Source organism: Terrapene carolina, unplaced genomic scaffold (assembly GCF_002925995.2).
Source record: "Terrapene carolina triunguis isolate 2854851 unplaced genomic scaffold, T_m_triunguis-2.0 Scaffold235, whole genome shotgun sequence".
Lineage (NCBI taxonomy): Eukaryota > Metazoa > Chordata > Testudines > Emydidae > Terrapene > Terrapene triunguis.
In genome coordinates this window covers 2959527-2971787 of record NW_020664586.1, presented here as the reverse complement: position 1 = coordinate 2971787, position 12261 = coordinate 2959527, and the positions used below count along the sequence as shown (strand labels likewise).

The window sequence follows — 12261 nt, the reverse complement described above, 5'->3', positions numbered from 1 at the left end:
GCTGAGGGAACTGGGATTGTTTAGTCTGCAGAAGAGAAGAATGAGGGAGGATTTGATAGCTGCTTTCAACTACCTGAAGGGGGGTTCCAAAGAGGATGGATCTAGACTGTTCTCAGTGGTACCAGATGACAGAACAAGGAGTAATGGTCTCAAGTTGCAGTGGGGGAGGTTTAGGTTGGATATTAGGAAAAACTTTTTCACTAGGAGGGTGGTGAAGCACTGGAATGGGTTACCTAGGGAGGTGGTGGAATCTCCTTCCTTAGAGGTTTTTAAGGTCAGGCTTTACAAAGCCCTGGCTGGGATAATTTAGTTGGGAATAGGTCCTGCTTTGAGCAGGGGGTTGGACTAGATGACCTCCTGAGGTTCCTTCCAACCCTGATATTCTATGATTCTATGATATTGCAGTCCTGGACCCCCTCCCTGCTGTCCCCCAGCTCTGCCAGTGTCCTCAATCCTGACCCGCAGCCCCCTGCTTGCCCAGCCCTGGGATCTGCCGACAGCTCTGCCAGTGCCCCTCCTCAATCCTGACCTGCAGCCCCTGCTAGCCCAGCCCTTGGCTTCCTCCCCAGCTCTGCTGGTGCTCCTCACTCCCGACCCACAGCAGCCCCAGCTATCCCCAGCTGCAGAGGGTGGGGGGCCACAGAGCCCCAGGAGCTGGATCTGGCCCCAGGGACCCTGGCAGAGGGCAGAGCCGACCGGGAGCAGGAGCACTTGCAAGGCTACTTCTGTCCAGCGTCTCCTCTAGGGGCAGTGGCTGGGTAAACAGTGGGGCCAGCGCTAACAGGGGCCGGTCAGCGCCCCTAGACAGACAAACAGGCCTCAGGCTGCTTGTTTGCTGCCCTTTCACCCCAATGCAGGAGCCAGGCTCAGCGCTGCCGGCAGGAAACCAGATGGGAGTGAAGTCGCCATGGCCATGTCCAGCCAGACCAGTGTGCCATGCAGCACCACCCTGCCCCTCCTGCCCACAGCCCTGTCCGGGCCCCTCCAGCCACCTGCCCCCAGCCTCGCCCTGTCCGGACCCCTCCAGCCACCCTCCTGGCCCCCTCCTGCCACCTGCCCCCAGCCCCGCCCAGGCCCCTCCTGCCACCCACCTGCCCCTGCCCAGCCCCTCCTCTGCCCACCCCCAGCCCTGCCCTGCCCCCTCCTGCCGCCGACCCCCCAGCCTCGCCCTGCCCAGGGCCCTCCTGCTGCCTGCCCTCAGCCCTCCCTGAGCCCCTCTGCCCCCAACCCTGCCTCCTGCCCCCGCCCTGCTTGGGCCCCTCCTGCCACCTGCCCTCAGCCCTGCCTGTCCCCTCCGACCCTGCCCAGGCCCCTCCTGCCACCTGGCTGCCCCCAGCCCCGCCCTGCCCGGGGCCCTCCTGCCTCCCACCTGGTGGGATTGAGGGGCACCAGTGGAGGGAGATAGGGAAATATTATCCCCATTTCATGGTGGGGAAACTGAGGCCCAGAGCGAGGCAGCGACTAGCTCAAGGTCCCTGGGAGGAGCCCAGGCTGCAAAAACTCCTCGATCCCCTTCACCTCCCAGCTCAGCACAGAGACAGCCACCCCCCCATCCATCCTGAGGACCCCCCACATCCTGCCTGCACAATGCCACCAGGCATTCCAGAGTGCACTGGGGCAGGAAAACACAAAGCACCCCTCGGGGAGCACCTGGGGCTGTGACCCACAACCTCCCTCCGGGCGGGGGACCCTCAGACCAGCACATATGCTCTGAACACCACCCCCACCCCAGCCCGGCAGACAGGCCCAGCACTTGCCCAGCCAGGCAAACAATTGGCCCTTGTTTCTCCCAGCCACTTGATTGATGAAGGCGGGGTGGGGGGAGTGGAGGGAGGGCAGCACCCGTCAGTAGCTGGTACTGGGGCCTCGGGGAGGATCCCGGGATCCCTTCCCCCTCTGCCGGGCATGGCCAAGGCTCTGAAGAGCAAAGTTCGTGCTGGAAAGTAGCAGGCAGATGTCCAGCTGTGAAGGGGTAAAACGCTCAAACAGTCACTCAGGCACCCCTCCCCCTCCCACCCTATAGGAGCTCAGCCTCCAACTGCTATGGGGCTGGGATTTCACCCAGCATCTTCCCAGCTGCCTGGATCAGCCTCCCCCCCCTCCAGCCTCAGGCTTCCCTGGATCTGATCCTGCCTGGGCCCGATCCAGCCTGGGCCCAGCCTCGCAGCAATTGGCCCCCGGGGGATCCCTCAGCTCAGGGGGACTCAGTACCCACGACGTGTCCCGCAGCCTGCTGACTGCTGCCCCTCTGCATCACTGCACTGATCCCCCCCTTGGCCGGGACTACTTCCCAACCCCCGGACAGTTCCCAGCAGCCTGCCAGGATGGTTCCTCCCCCGCCCTAGCCCAGGGGGCTCCCCGAAGAGACCCTGCCCCCCCGGCAGTGCTGTGCCTCCCCGCACCGCCTGCAGGCCCCGCTGCTGTGTGCTAGCGGCTCTGGGAACCCCCCACTACCCGAGCCAGGAGCGGGTCCCGGCGCCCAGGCCTTGTCTATCTCCAGGGAGGGCAGTGGCCCGGTCAGAGCGGGGCAAGGTCCCCGGATGGCATGGCCCATGCTGCCCAATAGGAGCAGAGAGGCTGGTGGGCAGCCTCTGGCTTGGCCCTCCCAGTGCCACAGCAAGGGGGCAGGGAAAGACCCCTTTTGCCCCCCAGGGGTTCACCCCTGCCCAATGGGGATCAAGAGCCTCCCTCTAGGGGGATCAATGGAAGGGGGGCCGTGTCACCCCCAGCCCCACAGGGGCCCCTCCCAAAAGCACACTGGCTGGGCCACTTCGGGTGCCTTGGCATTGCCTAGTCCTTGGGGCCCCTCACCGTTGGGGCTGGCAGAACCGTTGGGGGCAGTGGCCTCAGCCCGTGGCAGCCTGCTCACCCCACACTGTCCTTGTGCCCCTTGGCCAGCCCCCTGCGAGTCAGATGTGGTCTGACCCCAGCCTGCCATGGGACCCCAGGCGGCCTGGAGCCAAGAGATCTGGGCTCCGCGAGGCCCCACGCCCTGCCTCAAAGCAGGGGAGATATGAACAGGGCGTCCCGTCTCCACTGAACGGGGGGCAGACCCCAAACACTTCAGGTCTGACCCTGCCCAACACACTTGGCTCCCATGGGGCAGTGCTGGGCTGGGCTGCCCACTCTCCACATTGGGCACCACACAGGATGCCCCCAAACAGACCAGGCCAGGGGAGGCTCCATCGCTGTGACAAGGCGCTGTGGGGTGCCGCTCCATGGTGCCCAACTCAAAGGCCAGGCTTGAAACCCCTGCAGGGCATGGGGGCTGGCAACCCCTGCACAGCCAGGGTGGGCGCTCCGGGGTCAGTGGGGAAGCCTGCCCACCCCCGGAGTTAAATCACCCCCAGCTCAGCCTGGCTGGAGCACTTACGTTGATGTCTTTGCCGGCCCAGTTGCATTCCTCCCTCCACTCCACAGGCGCCGGCCAGTAGATCTGCAGGAAGAGAGCAGGACAGATCATGGAGAGGCATCTCCCTCTCCCCCCATGGGCCCCTCAATCCCAACCCGCAGCCCCCCGCCAGCCCAGCCCCGAGTTCCTGCATGAACTGTGGTGCTGGGCTCGGGGGGGAGGGGTCAGCCTGTGGAGCGCGAGGCCGAGACCCTCCCAACTCAGTTCACACCAGGAACTGAGGGGCAGCATCCCTGGAGGCAGAACGAGGCCCCTGCCCTGACAATGCGCCCCACCATGCCCCATGTAGAGGGGCTCCCAATTCCCCTCTCCATCCCGTGCCCTGGAACAGCAGCAGCCAGAGCAGCCTGGGGAAGTGGCTCGAGCGTGCCAGTCCTCAGCGACTCTTTGGGCAGGGCCGTGCCTGCCCAGCTGAGCACCAGTACGCTCAAGACATGCAACGCAAGCCGCACGGCGCCCTGGGAGCAGGGGCTCCTCCAGCAGCTGTGGTGGGGACTCAAGGTCCTACAGCGAAGGCATCAGCCGACCCCCCCATGGGGTTCAAGCTGGACGGTCGTTACGGGCGATTTCACGGGGGAGGTGAGGCGAGGCAGCTGGAATGCCGGCAATGTCGCCTCTCGAGTGGGCGTCTCTGCCCACTGCCCCTCCCAATGGTGGGTGCCCGGATCCCTCCACCGTGCAGCAGTCACCTTCTTGTCCTGCTTGCTGATGTTGTCCAGGCTCAGGGAGGCCAGGTGGTTCTTGCCGCCCACGAAGAGCCGGCCCCGCTCCTCGTCCAGGAGCAGCGCCTCGTAGCAGCAGGAGCGCTCCAGCCCATAGGTGCGCAGCCCATGGCGCGCTTTTAACTCTGCGGGGAGACATGGGGGCTGGGATCAGGCCGGCTCCGCCCTGGCTATCAGCTTCTCTCAGGGATCACAGGCCAAGGGAATGGAATGCAAAGACCCCGGGCCTGGGTCCTCAAAGGTATTTAGACACCCACCCTCCCATGGGAGTTAGGCACCTCTGTGGATCTGGGCTTTGGAGATGGACAGTGTCAGGGACGCCAGCACAGGCCCAGAGAACAGCACCGCCCCAAGCCCCACATGCAGATCATCTGGTTCCTGGCACCTGCCGCACAGGACTTGCCCTGGGTGCCACTGCGGTCAGTTTCAAACAGCGCTCGGGGCCCGGTTTTTCAGAGCAGGGCAGCCAGCATGCAGCCATGGGCACCGCCCCTCTGAGAGCTGGGCCACCGGGGGTGCGTCTCCGCTGCAGTGAAAGAGCCGCAACGCAGCTGGGGCTGGCCCGGGGCAGCTGGCTTGGGCTTGGGCTGCGGGACTGGAAAATTGCGGTGTAGGCATTCGGGCTGGGGCTGGAGCTCGGGCTCTGGGACTCCACCAAGGGGGTGGGTCTCAGAAACTGGGCTCCAGCTGGAGCCTGAATGTCTACACTGCTTTTAGCCCCGTGAGCCAAAGGGTACGTCTACACTACGAGATTAATTCGAATTTAGATAATTCGAATTTGGGAAACAGATTGTATAAATTCGATTGTGCGCGGCCACACTAAGCATATTAATTCGGTTTTTAACCACATTAATTCGGTGGTGTGCGGCCACACTACCCCTAATTCGAATTAACAAAATCGATTTTGGTGCTACTCCGCTCGTCGGGGTGGAGTACAGAAATCGATTTTAAGTGCCCTTTAATTCGAAGTAACTGGCTCCGTTGTGTGGACGGGTTAAGGATTAATTCGGATTAACGCAGCTAAATCCGAATTAAAGTCGTAGTGTAGACCAGGCCTGAGACAGCTGATCTGGGCTCTAAGTTATCGCAGTGTAGACATATCCAAGGACACTGTCACAGGTGGGAAAAGAACCCAGGAATCCTGACTTCCAGTCCCCTGCTTTAACCACAAGATACCACTCCCCTCCCAGAGCCAAGGATAGAACCCAGGAGTCCTGGCCCTCAGCCCTCCCGTTGTAACCCATCCTATCAGACCCCCTTCCCCCCCAGGAATAGAACCCAGGAGTCCTGAACCCCAGTCCCCTGCTCTAACCACTGGTGGATTGCTCTCTTCGGAGTGAAATAAACACGGTGGATGCCCATTAGGGCTGCTGCCCCCCCCAAAGTTCTGGGGGCTCCAATGGGATCAGAGAGATCACCCCCATTTCTGGTGCTTTTCCAACTCAGACAATTGGGGTGGAGACCCAGGAACAAAGTCTCTTGCACATGAGTCGTGTGGGAGCCAGCCCAGCACTCTGGAAGCTTTGAAACGAGCACTGTGCTGCTATGGGGCCAGGTAGCACCCTCTGACTGGCAATGAATATGGGAACATCGCTCCCCGGGAATGAACATTAACCCACTGAGCCCACCTCCCCAGCCATATGTGCACCACCAGAGGGTGACACAGTCACACCGCTGGGGTCGGCATCAGCAGGTGATGCTGTCAAGGCTTTGGATTGTTTTCTCTGAGTGTGCGAGCAAGTTTTGAGTCTTGGGAAGACATGCGTTGTAGTAATACAGGGGTCTGCGTAGAGGCAGCTTGAGCAGAGAAGGAGTGTGTGAGCAGGAAGAGAGAGTATCTGCTCTGCCGTGGGCTCTAACTGGAGTCACTTCTCAAGGCTGAGTTGCTCCTGGGAGCCGAACGCTGCCCTTGGGCTGAGATCGCTGGGAGAAGGGACTGCCCTGCATGCTGACTGACCATCTCTGTTCAAACACTGCGGCATGCACGTAAACAAGTCACCCTAACAACACAACCAATACTCCGTGTCACTAATTTCTCCTCCAATAGGAAGGTGACCCCATTCCCCTCCCAGGGCTGGGGACAGAACCCAGGAGTCCTGACTCCCAGCTGCCCTGCTCTAACCACTAGATCCCAACGCTAGAGATAGAACCCAGGAGTCCTCCCAACCCCCCACCCCCATGCTCTAACCACTAGACCCCATTCCCTTTCCAGAAGGCAGACCCAACAACACTCATGTCACCCCAAGAGTTAATGTTTCCCATTTAGCCCCCGCTGTTCTCCATAGGATCTCATACCACAGGCTGTGTGCAGCTCAGGCATGCCAGGGCTGGCAGTGTCTGCAGGCCGGCCCGCAGCCCCGGAGCTGTGCTTAGTCCATGCCAGAGGCAGCACTGAAGAGGTTAATACAGAGGTGGGAGCCCTGGGTTAGGGAGTACAGGGCCAGGCCAGCTGCCTCCTGGCAGGGTTAAATGTCAGGGAAGGCAGAGGCTGTGGAATTAGCCCTGGATCCGGTCCCAGTGCTGCCAACACTGGCATTGCTGTCCCCCAGAGCTGGCCAGCAAAGTCTCCTGCAGAAGGAATTAACCCTTCAGGGCCAGGTGCCCCATAAGAATGCTGCCTGGCGTCAGGATACCCAGGGACCATGGCACTGGTGAGAGGGCTTCCCTGCCCAGCAGGCACCTGGGCACAGTGCTGTGCCTTAGGGGAGCAGTTAGAGGCCCCATTGTGCCAGACCCTGAGTGAGAGAGAGTCCCCAGCACTCACAATCTAAATAGACCGGGGAGGAGAAACTGAGGCACTGAGCAGGACTGGACACCGGTGGCTCTGAATGTACGGGGCACCCCAGCACAGAGAACCCCCAGGCCCCTGGGGGGGGGGGCAGTCAGCTGGATGCCATGATCCCAGAAGATGGGCTGTGGCAGCTGTGCACCCCACAGCCCTGCTCAGCCTGCCCTGGCTGGGGCCATCTAGGAAATGGGCAGAGGGTGCATGGGGTGAAGAGGGTACCCAGGGGCTGCTGCTTCCCTCTGCATCCCTGGTTCGTCCCTGGATCCTCTGTCCTGGCACCCCCTCCCCCCACCAGCTTCACCACATCAGTGGCAGCACAGCACAACAGGCTGTTCCCCAGAGAAGAGGCCCCACAGTGCCTGATCTGCTGGCCACCGCAGGAACAAACGGGCCATTGTGGGGAGGCGGGAGAGAGCAGCTTGCAGGGGACAGGCTGCCTGTGCCAGAGGCGCCTGCAGGGACCACACAGCCCAGCATGGCTCAGGGGCCAGAGTCCAGCCAGGTCTCTGCCCCCTCCCCCGCAGCGCCAGTTCACCCCCCCTTCTGCCCCCACCCCCACTCTGCCAGCTCACCCCACATCCGTCTCCCCTGCGGTGCCACCCACCCCCTCTCTTCCCCCTCCCTCACTGCTCCCAGCCCCCTCCACTGTGCCAGCTCACCCCGTATCCCCCTCCCCTGCAGCATCAGCCCATCCCCTCCCCCACTGCCCCCTGCCCCTCCCCCGCTCCCAGGCCACCCCTTCCTGCCTCCTCCCCCACTGTGCCAGCACATCCCTCCCTGCGCTCTGACCCCTTCTTGCTGCCGCACCAGCCCAGGCCTTGCCTGCACCCCCCCCGCAGTCTCCCCTGCCGTCCAGGACCCTGGAGCCAGCCTAAGGAAGGGAGGGCTCAATGCAGTGGGGGGGGGGGAGGGGGCACACAGGGAGGAGCCTGTGCCTAGGACCCCACTGCCTCTTGTGGCTTTCCTTTCCCACAAGGCCGGCAGGTTCCCTCTGCTGCCAGGACACGAGGGGATAATTGCCTGCCTGCTCCACGGCCTCTCAGCGCTAACTGGCCAGGAGAGCGAAGCCAGGCTGGTCAGTTTCACATTCCTCTCTAGTCAGTATGGCCGGGAGGGACCACAAGCTATCCCCAGGCTCTGCTGGCTAGGCATGGACTCACACTGCCCTGGCTGCCCACTGGCTAGCGCAGCTAAGTCTCCTCCCAGTGGGGAGACAGCCCCAGCTCCAAGTATGAGGGACCCTCAGCCTGGCAGCCATGGCCCCTGTCCAGCAGTGGGACACCTGGGAACAAGGCACTGCTGCTCCCCGAGTTGGGCCCACTTCTGAAGTGGGGGTGGGGGTCCAATCCAGGGGTCAGTGACACACTGCTGAAACCAGGTGTGAAAGTAACGTAGCAGATACAGGAACTGGGAGCAAACACACTTAGATGGGACTGGGGACACTGACAGCCAGCGCCCCTGTCCGTGTCACACAGCGCCCCCTGCTGGGAGAGGCTGAGGCCCCACAGCCAGTGCTCCTGCCCCGCTCCCCGCAGTGCCCCCTACTGAGAGAGGCTGGGGCTGGAGAAGCCAGGAGCTCCCCCACATCTCACAGTGAACCCTTCCCCGTCCCACGCCGGCCATTTCCCCTTTGGTTCAATCCTGCCTGACACCGGCTGCTCAGGGACTTGACTGGGAGCATTCAAGGACTGGCATCACGTGAGGTAACCCAGCAACCCCACGCTGCTGCTTAGCAACTATTCTGGAAACAGCTCAAAAGGCAGCCCCCCTTCCTCCCCCCACATACCTCTTTAATGAGTTTCTAGCTGATGGACAAATTAGTGGAAAGGGCAAAGGCCTCCCGGAGGCCTCCGCTCTCAGTGCGGCAGCGCCCTGCCACCGATTGCCCCAGCCACCTCATCTCCCAGGAGGGAGGACACAGAGCCCTGTTTTGGGCTGCACCCCAGCTCCTGTGTGCTGCCCTGGCCGTGGGAAGGGGCCAGAACTGGACCGATCTGCCCACTGGCAGGGTACCCTGGGGTGAGAGGTGCTCCCTGGCACAATAGCCTCATGCCACCCTCCCTGACAGCTCCCAGTGCTGGGGGGGGAGGGAGTCAGAGCAGTCCACGAGGGTACCAGAGCCCTCCCCGGCCCCCAAGGGCACCAGGGCCCGCACTGGCCCCTGAAGCCAGGAGGCACCTCGGTGCCGAGGCCAGCGAGCACCAGGCCCCTTGGCATGCTGCGTGGGGGATCAGCGCTGAGGCCAGGCACTGCTGCAGCCCAGCCCATTGCAGTGCCCCAGCTCCTGAAGCGCCCTGGGCTCCTGGCGGAGCCGGGGTCAGCGGTCATGGGGCAGCAAGAGGCTGTCCGGAGCTGTGCCTGGGGTGGGTGGAGGGCGGGCTGCACGGCTTCCACTCATTCCACAGCATCCCCCCTGTGAAGGCCCCTTTCTTCCTCCTGCTGAGAGGGGCCGGCTCCAGCCCTCCAGGCCCCTCTCCAGAGAGCTGGAGCAGCAGGGCCAGCCCCACCCCCACCTGCCCCAGGAGGGTCCTGTAAGGAGCAAGAGGGGAAGATGTCTCCACCCCCGAGTTGCTCCTTGGGTTTGAGGCTTCCAGCAAGGGGACAAGGCTGCCTAAAGGGTAGGGGCTGGGGGACACCTGCTACCTCCCACCCCCGAACCCATGTCACATGGTCATTAACCCCTGGGAAATGCCAGGGGTCACTTGCACCCTGGGGTGAATCAGAGAGCAGCGGCTCAGGGCTGCACTTCCCAAACCTGGGGCCAGCCAGTCCCCCCTGCTCCAGGGCCGGATCAGAACTGGGGACCTGGAGATGAAAAGGTCCAGATCCCCTCCTCGAGCCAGCCAGCTCCCAAGACATATACATGTCCCAGCAGGGCAGGGTGTACAGGCTGGGCTGGGGGTAACCCCCTTTCCTCTTGCTTTGAAAATGTAACCCTGAGACCTTCCAAAGATGGGGCAATCACAGGCTGGGGTGTGGGCAAAGAGGGAGAGTTCACATTTCCTTGAGCCGAAATCCAGATCCTACCTGAGGAGCTGTGGGTGGGGAGAGAGGGGGATGATGGGGGAGGTGACCCAAGTTATAACCCTGCCCCCACCGCCAGATGGGAAGGCAGCTGCTCCCCCAGCAACATCAACCATCCACAATGAATGGGGCGGGCCAGGCCGCCGCACAGTGGGGCGTCCAGCCAGGCTGCAGACGTCCAGCTCCCGGGCTGGCCTGCAGCACTGACAGGGTTCACGCGTGCGGGGACAGAGTGCTGTGGATGACGTTGCTGCCTGCCCGTGGGCATTCCCAGGCCACCAAGGGGGATGCAGCATCTCTGCACCCCATACTCTCTCTGCAGCGTGAGCTGGAGCCCCCGGCCCGGGTGCGGAGCCGGCCCAGTGTCAGCCTGGAAGGGGCGAGGGGCCCTACACGCTGCTGGGCGGCCTGGCATGGCTGTAAGAAGAATTCATCGCAAGCCCCCACCTGCCCCTCAGGTTGGACAGAGCATTCGCTTCGCGTAGGCTGGCTCTGATCCCAGCCAGAACCCCAAAAGAAAGGCCCTCCTGGTGCCATACACGGCCCAGCCCAAAGCCCCATAATCCCTCCCAGAACTCTGCCTGCTGGGGGTCACCCGCGTAAGCTGCAGTCAAGCCCTGAGGGCCGGATCCCCAGCTGGCACCAACCGGCACAGCTCTGCTGAAGTCACTTTACAGTTACCCGCGGCTCGGCCTGCTGGGGATCTAGCTCCCAAGGCTGCTGCTAGGAATCCAGCCTGAATACTGATCACCAAAGCCTACGCCAACGCCACTCCCTAATGCCACCCCGCATGCTGCAGGGCATGGCGGGACAGCTACGGGAGGGCAGCTTTCGTTTCCAGGAATATACACCTTCTTCTGTCTCTGGGACTGGAGGCTTTAATGTACCGTATTCACCAAACGCGGAGTCAGAACCTGATCCTGGTTACCCTGGCCGAAATCCAGAGTAATTCCACTGGCTGGCTCAGAATTTGCACCTGCTGACGCAACCGAGATCAGAATATGGCCTGGACTCCTCGGCAGTCAGCGGAGCAACAGGATTTATGCCAGTGGCGGCTGATGGCAGAAACCGTCCTGCGGGGATCTGTCATTCATCACTGCGTCCCGTATTGTTTAACTCGGGCGTGGGTTTCCGGATACAGCTTGGCTAAGAGATGCCAAAAGGGTTCCGCGCGACCGCCCATCTCACAGGGCGTGGGGAGGTGCAGCCCACCAGAGACACCTACAGATCCAACCGGGTCATTCACACACACACCCTCCCCGAGGCCTGGTGGCAGGATGGGGATCCCATGGATCCGCGTGCTCCGGCCGGGCCCTCTTTCCCCAGGCAGCGCCTGGGCTGCGCTGCGCTTACCTTGGAAGGACAGTCTGAGCCTGGGGTGGGGACCAGCCATCCTGCCCCATCCGCCTAGGATCCAGAGCAGCAGCAGCAGCAGCGCGGGGATCATGGTCACTTTTCCAGCTCCTCCGCAGGCTGGACTCTGAGCCTCAGACAGCTGGAAAGGCAGAGGAGCGAGGGAGACAGTGAGCTCAGATTACAGCCCCCTCCCCAAGGCGTGGGGGGGAGGGTGATTTCAGAGTCCGCCTCAGGGGAGGAGGAATGACCCTTGGCAAGACACACATTCCTCCTGCTCTCCCTGGAGTGGGGCAGGTGGCTGGGAGGGACTTGGGCCAGATCCGTCCAACCCTTGCAGTGGGAGGACCCCACCAAAGCCAGCAGCTGGAGGGGTTTCTGCTCTGGATGAGGGGCCGAGACGGAGACTCGCTCACCCTGCACCTTGCGCAGCTGTTTACACCCAGGCCAGCCCCTCTCTGATCCGGGCACATTGGCACTCGCTTGGTAAACAGCAGGTGGGTCAGATCTGGCATCGGAGCATGCCCACGTGGCCTCCTGGCAGGATCTGCATCTGGCCTGCTGAGAATTGCCACATCTGGGCCAGGAGCCCCCGTTGGGTTTTGCACATCTGGAGCCCAGCTGAGCTGGGCTTATGCGGAACCGACATGGCCGAGCACTAGGGCCGGGTGGGGATTTTGTGACTCATTGTGTTTTGTCAAAAGATGCCGATTCATTGAAACTGGAACTGTACCCGAAGCAGGGCTGGGCTCGGCCAATCTCCCAGCTCGGAAAAAGGTTTCAAACTTGCCATTGGGTTGTTTTGACAGTTTTGAAATGAAAAATTCCAATTTGCTGGTTCAAAGCCACTTTTCCTTTCTAAATTGAAGCAAACTAGACTAAAAACAAAGATTAAAAAAAGGTGGAAATCACAGAACCACAGGAGTGCAGGGGTGGAGGGGACCTCGAGAAGCCGTCAACTC

At 62.1% G+C, this 12261-nt stretch overlaps 1 protein-coding gene across 1 annotated transcript in view; it reads right to left on the bottom strand.

Moving 5' to 3' along the window:
* SEMA3B (semaphorin 3B) overlaps positions 1 to 11438 on the bottom strand; it is a 28121-nt gene extending 16683 nt beyond the window's left edge. Inside the window, exons 1-3 of the mRNA XM_026657030.1 lie at positions 11300 to 11438; positions 4102 to 4259; positions 3374 to 3436 (exon numbers count right to left, since the gene is read on the bottom strand). Of these exons, the coding sequence (XP_026512815.1) occupies positions 3374 to 3436; positions 4102 to 4259; positions 11300 to 11393 (315 nt within the window). The 5' untranslated portion in view covers positions 11394 to 11438. The remainder of the gene's footprint in view (positions 1 to 3373; positions 3437 to 4101; positions 4260 to 11299) is intronic.
* Positions 11439 to 12261: the final 823 nt, after the last annotated feature.